General features: G+C 45.2%; 1 protein-coding gene across 8 annotated transcripts in view; it reads right to left on the reverse strand.

Moving 5' to 3' along the window:
• RAP1GAP2 (RAP1 GTPase activating protein 2) overlaps positions 1–23080 on the reverse strand; it is a 685016-nt gene that overhangs the window by 125019 nt on the left and 536917 nt on the right. For 7 of the 8 annotated variants that reach the window (XM_040423489.1, XM_040423485.1, XM_040423483.1 and 4 more), the window contains one exon: positions 9843–9878. The exons of the other annotated variant lie outside the window; for it this stretch is intronic. In XM_040423489.1, the coding sequence (XP_040279423.1) occupies positions 9843–9878 (36 nt within the window). The remainder of the gene's footprint in view (positions 1–9842; positions 9879–23080) is intronic. 8 annotated transcript variants of the gene reach the window in all.

A 23080-nucleotide genomic window follows, 5' to 3' on the forward strand; every position in this document is an offset into this window, starting at 1 on the left:
GGATATTGGCTTATAAGGAAAGCAACAATGTATTTATGGCTTTGTCTGCATCCTGACCCATGTTTTCTCCTCTTTTTTGATTTGCGGTGGCAGTTCAGTCAGTGCCCATACATATAGGAATATTTACAGGCTACTAAACAGTTACACATTTATTAGTTTCTTTAAATCTCCAGCAACCAACTAGAAACTAGCTTTATTCAGAACTTCTTAGACCACGTCATGACCATATTTGAAATCATAGTTTTCTATAGCAAATCTTGAAGCCATTGGACTCCTTCCACCACCAATTGCCAGTGCTATTACAAGATGCTGTATACAATGGGGTATGTGATCAAAATGATGACCGTAGCATGGTAAATTTGGTTCCATTTTTTACATAAATCTGGAGCATTTTGCTTAGTAAATTTTTCCAATTGTCGGCACAACACAAGCAACATTTATTGGCTACTCACATGATAGCTGTCACATGTATTATCACTGGGGATTTGAATGACCATGAGAACAGAGGTCATAGAATCCCCTGTGTGAATGGAGTAGTAGTGCTCAAGTGTTTGGATGTCTTTAAAGGGATTCTGTCACCTGCTTTTACCATTTTAAGCTGGCACCATCGCTATGTTGACTAAAGTACCTTATTTCCAGCAGTCTTCTTTATACTTTATTTCGTTTTGTAGTTTTGATATAAAAGCGCTTTTTCTGTTATGCTAATTAGGGTCCAAGGTGCCCAGAGGGGCGTTTTTTTCACTCTCCGGAGCCCAGTGACGCCCCCCTGCAGTGCCCAAGAACGCCTCCTGATCATCAAATAACCTCCCACAGCCCGGCAAACGGTTCCGCCCCCTCCCCACGTCATAGTCTACCTTATAGAAATGCCCCGTCCTTCTTCTTGTCTGCGGCCAGAAAACTCGGGCAGGCGCAGTACTGCCAGCGGCCTGCACCTGCGCGATCATCAACCTCCTGAGGGCAACAGCGCTCAGGTTACATCACTGGGCTCGGCGCATGCCCAGTGAGACTTTTGAGGCTGTTTCCCTCAGGATGTTGATGATCGTGCAGGCGCAGGCCGCTGGCAGTACTGCGCCTGCCCGAGTTTTCTGGCCGCAGACAGGAAGAAGGACGGGGCATTTCTATAAGGTAGACTATGACGTGGGCAGGGGGCGGAACCGTTTGCCGGGGCTGTGGGAGGTTATTTGATGATCAGGAGGCGTTCTTGGGCACTGCAGGGGGGCGTCACTGGGCTCCGGAGAGTGAAAAAAAACGCCCCTCTGGGCACCTTGGACCCTAATTAGCATAACAGAAAAAGACTACAAAACGAAATAAAGTAAAAAGAAGACTGCTGGAAATAAGGTACTTTAGTCAACATAGCGATGGTGCCAGCTTAAAAGCAGGTGACAGAATCCCTTTAAAAGGAACCTGTCACCATAAAAATGCAGTGTAACCTGCAGACAGCATGTTGTAGGGCAGGAGGAGCTGAGCAGATTGATATATAGTTTTATGGGAAAAGAGTCAGTAAAACTTGTAATCTATTTATTCACATTCCTGGTCCTTCTGGGCTTTGAAGTCCAGGAGGAGGTCCTATCAGTGATTGACAGCTCTCTGTATACATAGTCATAGACGGAAGGCTGTCAGTCACTGATAGAACCTCCTCCTAGACTTCAAAGCCCACACGGACCAGGAATGTGAATGAATAGATTGCAAGTTTTACTGACTCTTTTCCCATTATATCAATCTTCTCAGCTCCTCCTGCTCTATATCATGCTGCCTGCAGCTCAAACAAAGTGACAGGTTCCATTTAAAGTAGTGATATCCCAAGTTATATGTTCTAGATTTCTGTGGAGCGAATGTTGATCCAGGGATTTATTCTGTTTGCCATACTGGAGCCAGGAAGGAATTTTTCCGCTAATATGGAGTAAATTATGACTACCTCATATTGAGATTTTGCCTTCTTCTGGATCAACATGGTAGGATTATAGGTTGGACTTAATGGACCAGTGTCTTCTTTTTTAACCTCATCAACTATGACTGATACAGTCATTGATAATGCAATAAACAATGCATTTAGTTTTATTTCACCATATACGGGTTCAATTTCACGGTTTCAATAGCTATAGTGTCATGGTCTTACCTGCTTGCTGCTCTCCTTCGTTTGACATGTGCTGGCGGCCATCTTGGGTTCTGGGTTTCTTGTAGCCTTCCACCCTGCGGCTCCTCCTTCCCCTGGGAGGAGCTGGATGCCTAGCTCATATATATAGGAGGTCTGTGGCTTCAGTTCCTTGCTTGGTCCTCCTGTGTTCACATGCTTCTAGACTGCTGCTGCTTCTGGTTCCTGATCCTGGCTTCGTCTGACTACCCTGCTGGTTCCTGATCCTGGCTTCGTCTGACTACCCTTCTGGTTCCTGACCTCTGGCTTCGCAAAGACTCTGCTCGGTTTCACCATCCGTTTGGACTTTTGCTTTACAGCTTTATTTTCAATAAAGCCTTCTTATTTTCACTTATCTCTTGTTGTACGTCTGGTTCATGGTTCCGTGACATTAGGACCAAGCCATGAATTCTGACGGTACAGGGCCATCCTCGCTACCCACGCTGGTTGCCAGACTTGATCAGCAGGATCACCTGTTGGGTCGGTTCGCTGTGGCGTTGCAAACCCTGCTTGAACGCACGGCTCATTTCGCTCCCGTTGCCGATGGGTCGGTTGTCGCTCCTGGGCTCGCTCCTACTGCCGCTCCGGTTGTTGCGCCAGAGTCTACCCCGACACCTGTTGTTGCGCCTGCGGTGTTTCGGGGTATGACCGGTTCTGCCCCTCTTCCACAGCGCTTTGGGGGAGAGCCAACTCAGTGCCGAGGTTTCCTTAACCAGGTGGGCATTTATTTCGAGTTGCTGCCACATGCCTTTCCTACTGAGAGATCAAAGGTGGGCTTCTTGATCTCGCTGCTCTCGGACAAGGCCTTGGCCTGGGCCAGCCCTTTATGGGAGAACAACAATCCGGTGGTTGCCGAGTTTTCCGGTTTTGTTGCTTCTCTTCGGAAGGTATTCGATGTGCCGGCTCGTGCTGCCTCTGCTGCGAAGCTCCTTATGTCCATCAGACAGGGTTCACGATCCGTAGCTGAATACGCCATTGAGTTTCGTACCCTGGCAGCAGAGGTGGGCTGGAATAATGAGGCTCTGGTCGCTGCTTTCTCTCATGGTCTCTCGGATGCCTTGAAGGATGAGGTTGCAGCTAAGGACCTACCAGTTGAGCTCGAGTCTCTTATTTCTTTCCTGATTTTGATTGACACCAGACTCAGGGAGAGACCTTCCTTTAAGGAGAACCTGCGGAGGTCTTCTAACAGATTGGTGCCTACGTTTGCTGTCCCACCCGTGCCTCCCTCTCCTCCCACGCCTCCTGGGGATGACTTGTCTGGGGGTGAACCCATGCAGCTGGGGTTTGCTCGCCTGTCCGAGGGGGAGAGGGCACTCCGGAGACGCGAGGGCCGATGCATGTACTGTGGTCTCGGTGGGCATTTTCGGTTGGCATGTCCGAACCGTCCGGGAAACGCTCGTACCCTGAGATCCTGTCGGGGGCAGATCTTGGGTGGAGTCTCCTCGTCCCCGGTTTCCCGTGTTGACAAACCACTGATCACTGTTGTCCTCTCCTGGGTCGGGGGCTCGGTGACGACCCAGGCGTTGGTGGACTCTGGTGCTGGTGGTTTGTTCATTGATAGTGTGTTCGCTGCCGCCAATTCCATTCCTCTGCAGGCTCGAGGTTCCCCACTGGCTCTTGAGGCGATAGACGGCAGACCCCTTCTGCCGCCACACGTGACTCATGAGACCCTTCCAGTGGGGATAGCCATTGGTGCCGTTCACAGAGAGTCGGTCTGCCTCCAGGTTATTTCGTCTCCACACTACTCGGTGGTCTTGGGGTACCCCTGGCTCCAGAAGCATAATCCGACTTTCGATTGGAGATCGGTCGAGATCCTCTCGTGGTCACCGCAGTGTGGGGCTAGTTGCATCCATGGGTCTGTCAAGTTGCTGTGTACTTCCTCGGACTCTCTGTTGCCTCCTGAATACGAGGAGTACCGGGATGTATTCGATAAGGTGCGCGCGGTTGCCCTACCTCCGCACCGCCCATACGATTGTGCCATAGAGTTACAATCTGGTGCCGTTCCTCCTCGTGGCAAAGTCTATCCACTGTCGGTAGCGGAGAATGAGGCCATGGAGGAGTACGTGAGGGAGGTGCTTTCACGCGGACACATTTGCAAGTCTTCGTCCCCGGCAGGGGCTGGATTTTTCTTTGTGAAAAAGAAGGGCGGTGAGTTGAGGCCTTGCATCGATTACAGGGGTCTCAATCGCATCACGATCAAGAACGCTTACCCGATACCCTTGATTTCCGAGCTGTTCGATCGCCTTAAAGGGGCCACGGTCTTTACCAAACTCGACCTGAGGGCGGCATATAACCTGGTAAGGATCAAGGCGGGCGATGAGTGGAAGACCGCGTTTAACACCAGGACCGGTCATTACGAATCCTTGGTTATGCCCTTTGGGTTGTGCAATGCGCCCGCAGTCTTTCAGGAATTCATCAACGATGTTTTCCGTGACCTGTTGCAGCAGTGTGTGGTAGTCTATTTGGATGACATCTTGGTATATTCTGAATCCATGGAGGCCCACATTCTGGATGTCAGACGAGTGTTGCAACGGTTACGAGAGAACAAGCTGTTCGGTAAGCTTGAGAAATGCGAATTTCACCGATCCCAGGTAACCTTCTTAGGTTACATCATTTCCGCTGAGGGGTTCTCCATGGATCCTGAGAAGGTTTCGGCTGTCTTACAGTGGCCCCAGCCCAGTGGTCTTCGTTCCCTGCAGCGCTTTTTGGGCTTCGCCAATTATTATCGGAAGTTCATCAGGGACTTTTCCATGCTGGCCAAGCCTCTCACGGATCTGACCAGGAAGGGCAGTAATTCCCAGGTCTGGCCGCTCGAGGCCATCCGAGCTTTTGAGGCCCTAAAGTCCGCCTTTGTGTCGGCTCCGATTCTGTCGCATCCTAACCCTGGGTTGCCCTTTGTCCTCGAGGTGGACGCGTCTGAGACGGGAGTAGGCGCCCTTCTGTCTCAGCGTAGAACACCAGAGGGTCCTCTGCTTCCTTGTGGGTTTTACTCCCGGAAACTGTCTTCCGCGGAGTGCAACTATCAGATTTGTGACAGGGAGTTATTGGCCATCGTGCAGGCCCTTAAAGAATGGAGGCACTTGCTCGAGGGTTCAGTGGTTCCGGTTCTTATCCTGACGGACCACAAGAATCTGACCTACCTTTCTGAGGCCAAGAGATTGACACCACGTCAGGCCAGATGGGCTCTGTTCTTGTCACGTTTTAATTATGTGGTCTCCTACCTACCCGGTTCCAAGAACATCAGGGCGGATGCCTTATCACGGCAGTACTCCGAGCTGTCCAGGGAGGAGTCGATTCCGACTTCGGTCATACCTCCGAATCAGATCCTGGCCGCCATTCGCACCAGCCTGACCTCTCCCCTGGGTGAGCAGATTTTGGCGGCTCAATCTGGTGCTCCCTCTGGGAGACCCAATGGCAGATGTTTTGTGCCTGAGGAGTTGCGCACTCGGTTGTTGCGAACCTACCATAACTCCAAGACCGCGGGGCATCCTGGAAAGAATCAGCTGTCCTGGGCTGTTTCACGTCTGTTCTGGTGGCCTTCCCTACGTTCCGACATCGCCGCATATGTAGCGGCATGCTCCGTTTGTGCCCAGAGTAAGTCCCCTCGGCACCTTCCGTTGGGCCTTCTGCAACCCATAGCCACCGGGGAGCGCCCATGGTCACACCTGGGGATGGATTTCATTGTGGACCTCCCTGCATCCCGAGGCCATACGGTCATTCTCATGATTGTGGATCGGTTTTCCAAAATGTGCCACTGTGTTCCTCTCAAGAAGTTACCCTCTGCACAAGAGTTGGCCACGATTTTTGCCAGGGAGGTCTTCCGGTTGCACGGTTTGCCTAAGGAGATTGTGTCGGATCGGGGGAGTCAGTTTGTGTCCAGGTTCTGGCGCGCCTTTTGCTCCCAGTTGGGGATTCATCTCTCCTTCTCCTCGGCCTACCACCCTCAGTCCAATGGGGCCGCAGAACGATCCAATCAGGCCTTGGAGCAATTCCTTCGTTGCTATGTCTCCGATCACCAAGACAATTGGGTTGACCTCCTGCCTTGGGCTGAGTTTGCCAGGAACACGGCGGTGAACTCTTCCTCTGGGACGTCTCCCTTCATGGCCAATTATGGGTTCCAACCTGCCGTGTTACCGGAGGTATTCTCTCCCCAGGATATTCCGGCTGTGGAGGATCACCTTTCCGTCCTACGTGCTTCTTGGGTACAGATCCAGAAGTCCCTTGAGGTCTCTGCGCAGCGCCAGAGACTCCAGGCTGATCGCAGACGAGCGCCTGCTCCTTCCTACCAGGTCGGAGACCGTGTATGGTTGTCCACCCGCAACCTCAACCTTCGAGTGCCCACTCCCAAGCTGGCGCCTCGCTTTGTTGGTCCCTTCCGAGTGCTTCGCAGGGTAAACCCGGTAGCCTATGCCCTTGCGCTTCCTCCTGGCATGCGGATCTCCAACGTGTTTCATGTCTCCCTGTTGAAGCCACTGGTGTGTAATCGTTTCACTTCCTCGGTTCCTCGGCCTCGTCCGGTCCAAGTGGGCAATCGTGAGGAATATGAGGTGAGCAATATCCTGGACTCACGCCTGGTCCGCGGTCGGTTGCAGTTTTTGGTCCATTGGCGTGGTTATGGTCCAGAGGAGTGTTCCTGGGTTCCCTCCGCAGATGTCCATGCTCCTGCCTTGCTCCGAGCCTTCCACGCACGCTTCCCTCAGAAACCGTTTTGTGCTCCGCGGAGGAGGGGCCCTTGAGGGGGAGGTACTGTCATGGTCTTACCTGCTTGCTGCTCTCCTTCGTTTGACATGTGCTGGCGGCCATCTTGGGTTCTGGGTTTCTTGTAGCCTTCCACCCTGCGGCTCCTCCTTCTCCTGGGAGGAGCTGGATGCCTAGCTCATATATATAGGAGGTCTGTGGCTTCAGTTCCTTGCTTGGTCCTCCTGTGTTCACATGCTTCTAGACTGCTGCTGCTTCTGGTTCCTGATCCTGGCTTCGTCTGACTACCCTGCTGGTTCCTGATCCTGGCTTCGTCTGACTACCCTTCTGGTTCCTGACCTCTGGCTTCGCAAAGACTCTGCTCGGTTTCACCATCCGTTTGGACTTTTGCTTTACAGCTTTATTTTCAATAAAGCCTTCTTATTTTCACTTATCTCTTGTTGTACGTCTGGTTCATGGTTCCGTGACATATAGGAAGACATTCTGCTAACATAAGTATCAAGATATTAAGAAGGGCTGATCAGCTGGTATAAAACTTGTAAAATGGGTCAGAATGGCTTTAAAAAAAATCATGGTAATTGTATTGATTTCCAACTCCCGTTCTAATGCTTCGAGGATCTTCCATTGGTCTATACATTCTGGTTCCACTTGACACCGAAATGTGACTGCTCAACCAATCACTGCTTGAAGTGGCTCCCTACTATGGCTCGTAATTGGCTTGCAATCAGATTTCCTATGTCAAGAAGGACCTAGGAAATAGAGAAAGTTGTCAGACTCGGGAGGTGGTGCAATGGGAGTAGTCAGACATCTGTGAGAGGTGTATAAGTTTTATGTTTTTAAGCCATTTTGAGCAAAAAATATTTACTAGCTCAACAACACCTTAAAAGTAAGAATATTACCACAATAAACTACTGTATAGTGAGCCGCCTATGCTATATGATATAAGTACAGCATACATACTTAGCTAATGCATAGTAAGCCAACTTTGATACATTGAAGGGATTTGGACTGAGGTAAACATCTAAAGGTAATGCCGTAACATGACACATCCATATAGTTGATATTAAAATGTTGCCAGGCCAATGTTTGTTGGGTGTTGTATTATATTAGAGTATAATGCACAATATAAATTATATTTTACGACACCTGGTCAAAATGTCTGGGAAAATCCAATTAAGACCTCTAATTTCTCAGCAAGACCCATGATGAACACAATGCTGTATCCTCAGGCAATTTTTAGTGACACATGCATGGGTAATCACAAATGAGAGATTGTAATGATAAGTGACAAACACCGTGACTATAAATGGGGATGATATTACAGCCTATTAAACCTTTTCAGTAGGCTAAATGCTTTTCTTGACTGTACAGTAATTAAACGCAGTGTTACAAACAATAGCCAGGCTTTTAACGTTCATTTGGTTTGTAAAAGGAACATAGAAGAAATATATAGGATTTCCGGGCTGTATAATTTGACCGATTCACAACTTTGTTCTCCAACCCATGGCTCTTGGGCTTCCTGGATGTGGTTCCCCTGCCGTTGGTGGTTCTTGATAGTCTTGTGCACCAATGGCATCAGAGAGGTCATTGCATGAGTAGAACTTTGTGGTGGGCATAGAACTGCACCAGTGGCACTGAGGAGGTCATTGCATTAGTGGAACTTTATGGCGGGCATAGCACTGCACCAGTGGCACTGGGGAGCTCATTGCATTAGTAGAACTTTATGGCAGGCGTAGCACTGCACCAGTGGCACTGGGGAGCTCATTGCATTAGTGGAACTTTATGGCAGGCGTAGCACTGCACCAGTGGCACTGTGGAGATCATTGCATTAGTGGAATTTTATGGTGGGCATAGCACTGCACCAGGGGCACTGAGGAGGTAATTACATTAGTGGAACTTTATGGTGGGCATAGCACTGCACCAGTGGCACTAGGGAGCTCATTGCATTAGTAGAACTTTATGGCGGGCGTAGCACTGCACCAGTGGCACTGGGGAGATCATTGCAGTAGTGGAACTTTATGGTGGGAGTGGCACTGCACCAGTGGCGCTGGGGAGGTCATTGCATTAGTGGAACTTTATGGTGAGTGTAACACTGCACCAGTGGCACTGAGAGTTAATTGTATTAGTGAAACTTTATGGTGGGCATAGCACTGCACCAGTGCCACTAGGGAGGTCATTGCATTAGTGGAACTTTATGGTGGGCATAGCACTGTACCAGTGGCACTGGGGAGATCATTGCAGTAGTGGAACTTTATGGCGGGCGTAGCACTGCACCAGTGGCACTAGGGAGGTCATTGCAGTTTTGGTAGTCGAGGCACAATGCATTCTTGCTCATTTGCTTCATAAATATGTCTTAAATAATATGTGCTGCCAAATGACAGGAAAATGATGCCACATTTTGGTGCAACTTACTCCAAAATTCAGATACAGCCACAATAGTGAATGTGGGCTAATATGTTTTTTTAAAGGGTATTCCCAGAAATGATATGCCATTACCGTATGATCAGGAGCATCGGACCTCTGGAACCCCTGCCCCTTTGGCTTTTGCTCTGCACTGCAATGTTTCCATCCACTCATTGTGTTGATCTTTCCTGTATAGTGGGTTTATGAAAGCCCCAATCTGCAGGGAAAATCTGTGAAACAGCAACTGTGCATAATTAGCGCTGCAGCACCTTCATTCTAAGGCTTGAGGCTTTACATGATGGCATATCCTTCTTATGGTGGGATAAACACCTATAAGACTTCCATCACACACACTTTTTTGTGCCAGTTTTTTGGGGACTTGGCAGTGAATTTTTTTCTTTTCAATTTATAAATTTCCATGCTTATTTTCACAATTTTCACATTAGTTCATACCAGGGATACTCATTTCAATTGGCTGATATGAGCTAATTTGCATACTTCACCCATGAAGCATTGCCTGAAAAAGAAGTCTCCATACACTTTTGTGTCTCTCACTGAGGAATAGTAGACCTGCCAAGCCTGCTTTTATTAAAAAAGTGATATGTCTTACCTGCATTTTTTCCAGCATCTCGAAAAATTCTGCTGACTGCAAAAAGAAAAGTGACATATTTAGTGGAATGTACAGGACATACGTGTGACAAGACAAGAAATACGGTATTTGTCATTTTCAATGTCTGTTCTTTGTCAAATAATAGTTTGTACAATAAAATCAGGCGACGTTTTTGCCTTTAAAGGACATTTTTAAGGAAAATGCCTGAAAAATTCTGAACTAGTGGGGGGACTGTGATCAATAGGTGTGTATGTAGATCTCAAAGGTGCATTCTGAACACCATATTTTTCAGTGTATTCATACCACACAACCGGCATAAATAATTACACTGATAAATAGCCTGCTTCCCTTCTATTACAAAGCTGGATGCCTGCAGCCACCACTAGTGGGAGCTCAGTGCATAGGAATTTATTCAGTTACCACTGACTGAAATGGAAGCTATAATCTGTTTGCATTTAGTTCCCCTTGGTGGTAGCTGCATGAAGATGCAGTGTTTTCACATCGGAAAGAGAAAAAGGCGTTCACAACCAGGCCCTCCTCCGCCTAATAACCATAGCATTGAAGCATGCCACTGAACATGATGGTCTCAGGTTGGAAAATATCCTGCTGCAAGTGTGCCACCCCTCTGTGGACCCTCTCAGCCATTCATCAAAGACAACAAATGTGACTTTCCCACAGCCCTGACCTCTTATGAGTGTCTTGGTTAGGAAAACATGGGAGGCTTACTTCTTCTAGTCTTTTGATCTGGGTGTGTGCGCAATTGCCTATGGGTTCCACTAGCATCATAAATTGCATACAATTTTAAAGGGGATTTAACAGTAAAATTGGCCAAGAAAGTAGTAACTCAGAAAGTGAAGTGCTGGCCAAAGTTTGGTAATTATTAATTTACCTACAAAAATATTGGCATTTTTCTGTCCAGTTGCCTTGACCCCTTATTTTTGTGCAAACAGGAAATGCAGCCATATTGATTGAGACCGTTAAACTCATTTCTCAGAAACTTTTGGTAAACTGGGAATCTATCAGCAGGCAACAACACAGTAAGAATTTACCCAGATGCTAACGCAACGTTGACAACCAATATGGCTGAACTTTCTGTACTTCTCCATAAAAGAGGTCACGGCAACTGAACAGAAAAATGTCAGTATCATTGTAGATAAATCAAATTGCATCTGCCACTCAGTTATGATTTACTGATATATGTGGGCAATTTTATTTTTTGTTTCATAACCCTCTTTACATGATCATGTCATATTTATGAGATTGATATTTATGAGGTCTAGAAGTAATATTCATGATATTTTTCTTTTAAAAAACGTGGACTGGGAAAATCATATTTTCTAACTAAAGATTAGCTGTAGAGAGTTTCCAGCCGTCCTGCGGATGGTCTCAAAACATCCCATACGGCATTGACATGTCAGCCATCATATTTTAACATGTGGCATTAACCCTGTAGAGGACAATACAATTTCATGAGAACGTCTTTCTTCAAAACTACAATATTCATAAAACATTCTGATTTTAAATTAAAGTGCTCCAGCAAAACTGTTTATAATCTGGCCCGTTAAAAGGTGCATGATGTAAATTGTAGTGAAGGTAATCTTGCTACCGGTGACTATATTTGTGAATTAATCCACTCCTTTCGGGTCCTCAGCAATGTCATGTGACCTCAATGTAAGTTTCATAGGAATAAATAGAAAAAAACGGACTTCATGTCCACATAAGAGGCTGTCATAGTTGGAAAGTCAGAATGTTGGTCACATGACACAGCTGAGTTACCAGAATCTAGTGGATAACTCACAACTGCAGTAACTAGTGAAAAAAGCCCTTGAGGAGCTGGAGTGGAGGATGAGAGTGGCTCTGACTTTAGGATGTCACAGTGCTTTCCTTCAGGTCATTGCTCCCTAGGGCCGATGCAGTGAGAGGAGGGTGCACCTTTTTTTCCCTTGGGTACTCCCTGTAGTTGTGGCAGTAAAGTCTGTTTAGCTGTAGTTGCAGGTTACCCTGCTGACTACTACGCTTTAGCCATGCATATCCTGAGTTCTTCTATCTTTCTCTTTTTCCGGCAGTAGCAGAAGCAGTAACTCTCACAGAGATCTGTGAGTCTCTGGACTCTGAGGCCTAAAGAGAAGAAGCACATGGACTTGCTTCCTCCCTCCTCACTCACTAGACTAGAACTCTGTGCCTCCAGACAGGAAGTCAGAACCAGCCACTCCTGTCAAGAGGGGAGGAACAAGGTGGTTAACCCTGTCCCTGCCAACCACATACAAGGTCATGCTGGCTGTACATAAATATGGCAAAACTTTACATTACAATAGGAACAAACCATTTGCAGATACCCCCAGTATTGGGGTACTGCACTAGTAAGAAGATTACCTTCACTACACTTTACACTGTGTACCTTTCTAATAGACTACAGAATCAAATATTTTATGGAAGTGCGTCTTTAAATTTCAAACAAACTAATTATTGAGATGGACGCTGCCCTTAGTCTGCTCAGCCACTGACTGGCCGCAATGGTGACCCTCCTAAGCAAGTAATTGGCTGAATGGGCTTTTCCACCCATTTCCTATGTGTCCTGTGGACCAGGAATCAAAGAGAAGCAGAGGACTAAAGAGGCATCAGAACAGCAGTGGTGGGGGTTCGGGGAGGTAAGTATGGCCCTTTAAGCAATTTAGGTAAGTCCTGCCCATAGGCTTTGTTATAGGGGTAATCCCCCACTCGAGACACCCCTCTATTTGCCTATATACAGTGTAAAGCTGCTGCAAAATGTAGCTCCTGCTTGAATAGTCACCTGCCCAACCCATGGGAACTAGCTGATTGCCAGTGTACTCTCATTTAATTCCATCTGGACAACCTCTTTAAATATTAATTTTTGGCTGCAGGTTCATTTACATAGGCCACTTTCACACTGCAGTATTCTGATCAGTATTTTGTATAAACCAAAAGCAGAAGTGGAACCTACACAAACAAGCCATGTATATAATGGAAGGATCTGCACCTCTTCTATGTGTTGGACAATCGGTAGCTTTGGCTTACTACACTGCAGAATGACACTGACCTAAAACTGCCATGTGAAAGCGGACTAAGTGTGGTTGCTGGAGATATTGACTGACAGCCATTTAAAGGGGATGTCCAGCTTTCTGGCCTTCTTTAAAGGGGTTACCCAACCCCTATAATGACACCCCCTCCAATGCCCGGGCCCCTCATATACATCATACTTACCTGCTCTCCGGGGAGATGCAGTGCTGGACGTGCAGAGATCTGAAGCAACGCGGGTGCCGGGGAGCAGGTAAGTATATTGTATACAAGGGGCCTGGGCAATGAGGGGGTCATTATAGGGGTTGGATAACCACTTTAACTTTTAAAGGAGCCTGTGTACAGTAACTCTTGATAAAAAAAAACACATAATCACCTGCCCCCTGCCACTTCCTGGATCCCTTCAATAGTTTTCCAGTTCTATGTGCTGCTGCAGCCAATGACTGGCCTCAGCGGTGACATGTTCCCAAGTAGCACATCATTGCTGGGTCACCTGCTACTTAGGGACACGCCAAAACTGAGGCCAAAGTAAAAAGTCAAGAAAGCTAGACAAACCCTTTTGTATGAGCCAAAGATTGGGCCAATAACCGGGAACTAACGTGTAAAATTTGTTGGATGACCCAATCATCTATGTGGAACATAAAACCTCGCCTGTCAGCAGCATGTTGCCCTGTGTAAACGGGGATGTGAGACTGGCAAACAATAATCTGTGATAATCATTCATCCCAATAGAAAGGGAATGATTACTACATGTAAATGTAGCTCACAAAAGCAGGCAATAATCAGGAACAGACGGTTCATTCCTGATGATTGCCCTGTGTATCGGCCTGTGTAATATATATTCTTATAAATGCAGTGTAACCTTTTTAAACCTCTAGTCATTTCAGACAAAGACAGTTTTTCCTGTGACTGAGAGACTTTCATTCATTTAGTCGCACCTCAGATTATCAGATACATACATAATATTGTCAATACATGTGTCTGATTCCAAAGTCTTTTATATCCAGAACAATCGTTTCCTCTTGATGTCTATGAAAGCTCTTATTGTTTGACTGATAAAAAGTCACATTGACTCACTCAATGTTCTAACTGGCTCCTATTATCCAGTATTTGTCCATCCCTGTTTGAAGCTATTGATAATATGGGACCCAAGCAAATCAAGCCTTCTATTATTTCTCTCCTTATACGGGAATATACATTATTATTTTCCCGAACTCCACCTTATGTAGCAAAATGCTGAATCTGTAACTTGAAATCTGTGAGGAGGGAATAGTGTAAACAGGACTTAAACACTGCATGCTGCTTTTTCCTTCTCTTTACCCTCTATTTGCACAAACACAAAGCAAACAAATGATGGATGCTGAGATGTGGGTGTATGATGGGAAGACGGAGAATGAAATCCAGACAAAGAACTGATAGCCACTGGGAAAACATGTGTCTATTCAATTGCCATGTGACATTTCTTTTTATGCAAGACATAATGGTTTCCTGCTCAGTGATTAAGTGCATATCCTGTGGTTTTGATGGACAAGACATCAAACTGCAGCACGATCTATGTTAGTGATGGTAGGGTTGGCTTTTAATTGCTGGAGAAAGAAAGAGAGCGGCATTAATGCACTCAGGGGAGCTGCACAGACCCACATGTATAGCTTTAAGAATGGTGGTTGCCAAGGCAAAAAGAAATAACAGTTGTGAAGACCATATAGAAATGTACTGTATATTATTCATATACAATGATGTTTTTGTAAACCAAATGAAGGACGCCGAATATCAGGAAGCTATGAAGCTATAAAAAAGAAAGCAACAACTACCACCTTGTTCTGTGGGACTGCAGCCACCTAGCACCAGCTATTAGGTGCGGGAGGCCACCTCTCTCACTGCTGTCGGAAAGAGCAAGATCTTGCGAGAGTTCGGGCACTCAAGTGAGATCTAGCAAGAAAGTCTATTGATAACGAGTATTTTCCTCAGAATTTTTTTCTGGTGGCAATGTAGATAGATACGTGCTCTGTGACAGCATCAATGTCTAAAAGGAGATGTTACTGACCACTCAAAAGCCTTAGGAAGCTATCCTCTCCATCACCCTTCTGTGAAAAGGAGTATATATTAAAAAAGAAAAAGAGAGCCCCTATGGATAATGAACGAACTGAGTATGGGCACCTACCTTCAGATTCTGAGGAATTATGATTCCCTCAGAATAATCCAAAACCTCATTTGATGTTTTGCGAAAGAACAAGTGAGGGTGTTTTTGGTCAATTAAACACTACGCCTCTCTAAGCTCGTTTCAGCAATATCTCACAGGGCAGCAATGAGGCGTTTGCCTCTCAGGATATATTTCAGCGTGGCTGGTGTAAATCTCAGAATCCATAACACAGTCCACGTCTTCCTCAGTAAAGGGAAAATGGAATGAATGATGAGAGTTGGGTTGGCAAAAAGAACTGCTCCATCTAAATTGTTTGCTAACAGATTACACTATTTCCAACTATTCCGATGGTAAAGAGTTTGCCAACTTGCTTTTCATTCTTCTTTGGTTAAAGAGGTCTATTTACAGTAGTTCTCAGATACCCGACATTCAGGCCCTAATTATCCCTGAGATAGATCCTGCTCTGATATCAATGACTAGAACTGCATTTCCTAATGATACTACTGACCAGACATTAAAAAATTTGCAATTTTAAAGTAGCAGATGCATTAGGTCCATTAATGTTTATGTTTGTCAAAGGAGAACATCTTCGCAAAAAATGAAGACCCTACTCTCATTTAAATTAGCTTTACTGAAAACAATAAGTAGAGCTGTGTTTACTATAGTACAATCCTTTAAATACGTATATTTCAACTATCAGAAGAGCTTGTTGGCTTTGCGGGAATGGCAGATTTAGCCCCAAAATCTTGTTAATACTCTAACCTTGAAAACAGTAATCTGTTTGGTCCAGAATTTCTTAAGAGTTCAAAATGAGATACAGAGAACACAAGTGATTTGCTGATCTTAAAAAAAAAAGTCAATCCAAAGAACCCTTTCATTCTGAGGGTTGCTCACAAATTCCCCAGGGGAAGACCTGAGCTTTTCATGGTCAATCCTGGAAATATTTCAACAATCAACAATGCCCAATTCTTACAGGAAGTCCTATTCAGGTAAGCACAGTGACAGAAGTATCCATTCTGTCTAATTTTTACACACACTTATGGGAGGAAATTTCCACAGACCATTGGGTCATAGATGTGATAAAAAAGATCCTTACATTACCTCTAAAATTCTTTCATTTTCAGAAAAGATTCCCATTTCTTTAGACAAATCAGTCTCTAGATGCATTAGAGACTACTCTTGTTGAAGGGAAAATATCTAGAACAAACATGACTGAAAAGGTCTGGTTAAGTCCTATTTTTCCAGTACAAAATCAGATGAGTCCATCATACCAGTGTTAAATGTAAAAGCATTAAACAGATTTCTAAAGCCAAAGAAGCTCCGGGTGGAGAGTATGATGGACTTCAGACAGACATAAAAAAAAGCCTTCCATTATATATATAGCTCAAAAACAAAGACGTTGCCTCCAATTTATCCAAGATTTATCATTGGAATGTCACGGTCTGTGGCCTGTCCAATGCCCCTTACACCTTCACGTGCATAATAAAAGTCCACTCCTAATCTCTCATTTAAGAACATCAGAAGTAACATGCCTTGTTTATCTAGACAATCTCTTAGTTTTAAATATAAATCCAAAAAGACAAGATCCTGCAGCTATTTGCCGAGACAGGATTCTTCATAAACATTGTCTATACTAGTCCCAGAAAAGTGCATTAACTTTCTAGGTTTTTCAACAGATTCCAAAACTCATCATTGGGGTTCCAACAGAAAAATAGTTGAAAGTAATGGCATTCGTGGAACACATACAAGCAAAAGACAGTGAGGGACATTTAGCAAGACTAATTCCCTTTACCAGTCTTGATCCTTCTGCGCCAAAGTTAGATGCACCTAATTTATTAAGAGCCAGGGGCTGCCGTATACTTCAACTATAACTTACGCCAGTTTTTGATGTAAGTTATAGTAAATCCAGCAGGTCGAGCTATGCCCACCCCCCTCCTACTAAGCCCCACCCCCTTTAAAAGTTGCAAATTATGGTGCACATATGGCCATAATTCGCAACTTTTTTGCACCATGAAGGTGGCGTAAACGCCTTAGTGAATGTTTTCACTGTATCCCTGAAAACAATAGCCAACATGATAGGGAACAGGGGCGTAGCGATCTTGACTAGTCACAAGAGTAGTGGTTGCACAGGAGCCGGGGATAGCGAAGAAGTTGCTGAGGGGCCCTGTTCAAAAATTTGCTGTGGGCTCCAGTCATTTCTAGTTACGCCACTGATAGGGAAGTTAGTAGCCATGCAGCCAGCTTTCAAAACAGTACCTTTACTTTATCGCCAGACATAGCTCTGGTTAGGAGAACTGTTGAGACTCAGGAAAAAGTGGACGTTAGAAGTAGGCTTAATTTCAGAAGTAAAAAGGGAAATGTACATCTTCCCTTTCCAATTACATTAGTACATCTTCCCTTTCCAATTCCTTGTCCATTAAGACAGGAAAAACTAGATGTCACCATAACGTCAGATGTGTCACTAATTTCATGAGGAGCCTTTTCACAGCAGACTGCAGTGAGAGGAAGATGGACGGCTTCAGAGATGAATCTCCAAATGCATGTCAGAACTGAGAGCAGATACATTGGGTTTACAGTAAATAATCTCCCCGTCACCCCACTAGATTTCTAACACGTCACTTTTGTTACCACCTAATGCAAGCTAAGAGCTTTAGACCAATAATCTACACAGGCTGTAAGAATGAGGTGTAAAACAAAACGGAACAGTACATTTCAGGAAGGATCCACCCTATGTAGTAAAACTAGAAAACACGATTGAGATTGATGAGTTGCTTTGTAAAAGCAAGCGGAATAAACTGGAAGGTGTAAACAGGACCTATCCAGCAGATATGAAAGAACTCAATGTCCTTTGTACTTCATTTTCTTGTAGCATTACAGTAACATTTTGGGATTATGACTTCATGCGGCACAATCTTCCTACTCCTAATGAGGATCTGTCTCTTACAATAGATCCGGTCATTCTGAGTTCTCAATCCATGTTCAACTAATAAAGTGAAGAACTACAGGTAGTTACATAGCTAAGACACTGAATGAAGCTGAATCTGCTTGATGCCTCACCAAAGTCACTAACTTGATGAAGTGAATTCACAGTCAAAACGTTCATGAATATTCATTGAGATGATGGGCAGTGTAAGGTTATAGGTTAATATTAAATATCTGCCTCGCAGACTTGGGAGAAGATCGGCTAATATCTGTGTTTAGATAATTGCTAGATTAAGTGCTGCTAAACCATCTCTGTAATTTACTAAATCCAGAGCATTGCCCAGATACAGCTTCCGCCTTGCCCAGAGGGCAGTTACAGTAAGTATAAAATTATATTTTCAGTTATTCCTGAAAAGTTAACTATTCTAAGACCTTTACTGAGTTAAAAAAATAAATAAATTGTGTAATGGATGTGCTTCTTTGTATAATCATAACTGTGAAGGAACAGGTGTTTTTGGGCTAACCCTAAAGTCTTTTTTCAGTGATATTATTCCCTGTTTCAGCTGCATAGTTAGATGCATTTCGCTCAGAAGCAGGGAAGGTATCCTTTCTGTGGAATCTGGCAGCACTGCTGTGACATCTTGTCCCTTACTTCCCACTATATTTGCTTTCAGCTCCGGAGGTCACAGCACAGATTAGGAGTGGGAAATCACACTTACAGGCTCCTATAATCTTCAAAGGCCATTTACGGCTCCTTATAATCATCAAACCAAGAAAGAAGAGAGACAGCACCCGTATTACTGCAATGAAAACCAAACTGTGGTCCTTTAATCCATGTCACAGCAATCTAGACACATGCAATCAAAGTGATGCACTGCCTCGGTCACAATTGTGACTCCACATGGGTATATATGCTTGTACATCACTGTTGTATGTATGCTTGATGAAGGATTAGTTATAGCCGAAACGTTGGCTGTAGTTGCATTGCAGTAACATGGGTTAAAGGACCACAGTTTGGTTTTCATTGCAACAATATGGGTGCTGTCTCTCTTCTTTCTTCGTTCCCATTTCCTGTGAGCCGTCTTCTGTGTCTCTGTTACTAGGGACACGTATTGCCTGACAACAGGAAGTGGACTGCAAATTAGGTGGAAATTTGCTACTTACACCATTCTCTATTAAATGAAATGAAATTGTGTGAAAGTACAGTGACTCTTTAAGAATAAGATTATTACAAGTAGGTTACACAAAACATAGACATACACATAAACGGTAATTGGATGTACTATGTTAAATAGACCCGGAAAGAGTAAGTAAAAACCCACTCAGTGTACATAGATACACCAAACATCGAGAATAAACGGAGATTAAACGGGTATATCATCAAAAATAAATTCTTTATTGAATAAATAACATATAGACGAGAACGTGAGACAACATCTGACTTGGCTACATCTGAAGAGGCATATCAGCACAGGTGAAACATGAAGGGGAGGAATGGAGTACAAGAACGGAGGCAGAAAAGGAGAGTACAATGCCTGCCTAAATTCTGCGTGTACTTCTGTAACCACGATTACTTAGTGTATGGGGGCAAAAAAAACAACTAAAAATACTAAGGTGCAAGTGCAAATGATGAAACACCACATCAATAAATGGTTACAGACTACACCGCAACATATGGATGTGTAATAGTTCCAATAGATATATGGGAACATACAACAGCCAAAAAGAGGTTAAAGTGCAAATGCATAAAAAGTCACCACATCAATGGTCAAATGTCACAGAAGAAAATGAATATGTAGTGACAGCTTAGAACTCCATATACATAAAGATACGGCTGAGATACACAGCAACATCCACCTATGGGTAACCCAGTGGGTATAGCTAAGTACTAGAGCCAGTAAACACATCCCCAAAGATCCACCAGAGCATTACATATCTACATACCCAGAATATGGGGATATACACCTCAGGAGAGCCACGTAACCCCGACGCGCGTTTCGGCGGATGCCTTCCTCAGAGGTGGATGTTGCTGTGTACCTCAGCCATATCTTTATGTATATGGAGTTCTAAGCTGTCACTACATATTCATTTTCTTCTGTGACATTTGACCATTGATGTGGTGACTTTTTATGCATTTGCACTTTAACTTCTTTTTGGCTGTTGTATGTTCCCATATATCTATTGGAACTATTACACATCCATACGTTGCGGTGTAGTCTGTAACCATTTATTGATGTGGTGTTTCATCATTTGCACTTGCACCTTAGTATTTTTAGTTGTTTTTTTTTGCCCCCATACACTAAGTAATCGTGGTTACAGAAGTACACGCAGAATTTAGGCAGGCATTGTACTCTCCTTTTCTGCCTCAGTTCTTGTACTCCATTCCTCCCCTTCATGTTTCACCTGTGCTGATATGCCTCCTCAGATGTAGCCATTTTTTATCTGTTGTCTCACGTTCTCGTCTATATATGTTATTTATTCAATAAAGGATTTATTTTTGAAGATATACCCGTTTAATCTCAGTTTATTCTCGATGTTTGGTGTCTTTACGAATAAGGAAGATTAAAAATACAGCATGGTATTGCTGAAAAACTATGAGCTGTAGTGCTATCACAATGACTTAAATACTGACCTAAATGCAACAAGCTTATCCAGGTATGAGACAAGTCCGAATGAATAATCCAAGTGCAGTCAGTATTAGAAATTCTAAGCAGCTGTGTGGAAAGACTAATGGTTACAATTCTAATCGGTCGATCTGTTTTATCGCGGTCCATTAAACAGTTTGTTCTTTTGATTTATTAGTTGATTAGCTGATTTATTTGGTTTTGTAGAATAAATAATACCTAGATCTTAAGTCTACGACGTATGTTACCTAGATAAGTATTCCTTCTCTAAGGTGTCAGACTTGCGTGGGCCTACCAGAGGTCATGAGACTCAGGACTCCATGTATGCAGAACATGTGTAAGTCTACTATAGACTGCATTGGAAATCAAAAATAGGTCATAAGTAAGGCCTATTTATGAATCAACACATAAAGGCAGGTGATTGGAGAGGTTGTGTGGCCAATTCATTAAAAAAAACAACTAAAAAACAAATCCAGGATGCTGAACAGTGTTCTGATGCTTCCTGGTCCCCCGTCCTCCGTGACCAGCCAACAGGGTTGCCAATCGTACAGAAATTCCTGAAAATTTCCTCTGTAAAAACGGGCAACTTTTTTTCCTGTGTCAGTGAAAAAAAATGGATGTGTCCGTGATTTTTTTTGAGGCTGGTGACACTTGACTAGATTATATGTTGGTAATTATCATCATTTTACAGCTCACAAAAAATGCTGGTAGGGCCGGCCTTTGGGGCGTGCGAGCTGTGCGGCTGCACAGGGCGCCATGGCAAAAGGGGCGCCCGGCGGCCGACACAGATCGCAGACGGTCTCTTACAGCAGGCCGGCCCGAGATTGTGTGAGGCGAGCCTGGCGAGCTGAGCCGCTGCAGTTGCCAGGTCAGGTTCCTGAGCGTGGAGGAGGAGCTTAGGGGCACAGGCGCAGCGTCCAAGTGCTGCGCCTTCACAGAGAGCCGCGGAAGGATCCGCTCAATGTGTGAGGGCGGCGGCCGGTGCTCTGCAGACAGGGAGGGAGCAGAAGACTTCAAATAGTGAGTACCTGTTCTTATTGTTTTTATTTGTTTTGTTTTTTTTACCAAATATCTTTCATTAAATGGGGACAGGGTCTAATTAAGGGGGCAGGGAACTGGATAAGGGTGACAGACACTGGGTATGATTAAGAGGGCAGGGAACTGGATAAGGGTGACAGACACTGGGTATGATTAAGGGGGCAGGGGACTGGATAAGGGCGACAGACACTGGGTATGATTAAGGGGGCAGGGGACTGGATAAGGGTGACAGACACTGGGTATGATTAAGGGGTCAGGGGACTGGATAAGGGTGACAGACACTGGGTATGATTAAGGGGGCAGGGGACTGGATAAGGGCGACAGACACTGGGTATGATTAAGGGGGCAGGGGACTGGATAAGGGTGACAGACACTGGGTATGATTAAGGGGGCAGGGGACTGGATAAGGGCGACAGACACTGGGTATGATTAAGGGGGCAGGGGACTGGATAAGGGTGACAGACACTGGGTATGATTAAGGGGGCAGGGGACTGGATAAGGGTGACAGACACTGGGTATGATTAAGGGGGCAGGGGACTGGATAAGGGTGACAGACACTGGGTATGATTAAGGGGGCAGGGGACTGGATAAGGGTGACAGACACTGGGTATGATTAAGGGGGCAGGGGACTGGATAAGGGTGACAGACACTGGGTATGATTAAGGGGGCAAGGGACTGGATAAGGGTGACACTGGGTATGATTAAGGGGGCAGGGGACTGGATAAGGACGACAGACACTGGGTATGATTAAGGGGGCAGGGGACTGGATAAGGGTGACAGACACTGGGTATTATTAAGGGGGCAGGGGACTGGATAAGGGTGACACTGGGTATGATTAAGGGGGCAGGGGACTGGATAAGGGCGACAGACACTGGGTATGATTAAGGGGGCAGGGGACTGGATAAGGGTGACAGACACTGGGTATGATTAAGGGGGCAGGGGACTGGATAAGGGTGACAGACACTGGGTATGATTAAGGGGGCAGGGGACTGGATAAGGGTGACAGACACTGGGTATGATTAAGGGGGCAGGGGACTGGATAAGGGTGACAGACACTGGGTATGATTAAGGGGGCAAGGGACTGGATAAGGGTGACACTGGGTATGATTAAGGGGGCAGGGGACTGGATAAGGACGACAGACACTGGGTATGATTAAGGGGGCAGGGGACTGGATAAGGGTGACAGACACTGGGTATTATTAAGGGGGCAGGGGACTGGATAAGGGTGACACTGGGTATGATTAAGGGGGCAGGGGACTGGATAAGGGCGACAGACACTGGGTATGATTAAGGGGCAGGGGACTGGATAAGGGTGACACTGGGTATGATTAAGGGGGGCAGGGGGCTGGGTAAAGATGACAGGGTATGATTAAGGGGGGCAGGGGACTGGCTATGGGTGACACTGGGTATGATTAAGGGGGCAGGGTCTAATTGAGGGGGCAGGGGACTGGGTAAGGGCGCCACAAGCGTAGCTCGCA

This window comes from Bufo bufo, chromosome 3 (assembly GCF_905171765.1).
Source record: "Bufo bufo chromosome 3, aBufBuf1.1, whole genome shotgun sequence".
NCBI classification, from domain to species: Eukaryota; Metazoa; Chordata; class Amphibia; order Anura; family Bufonidae; genus Bufo; species Bufo bufo.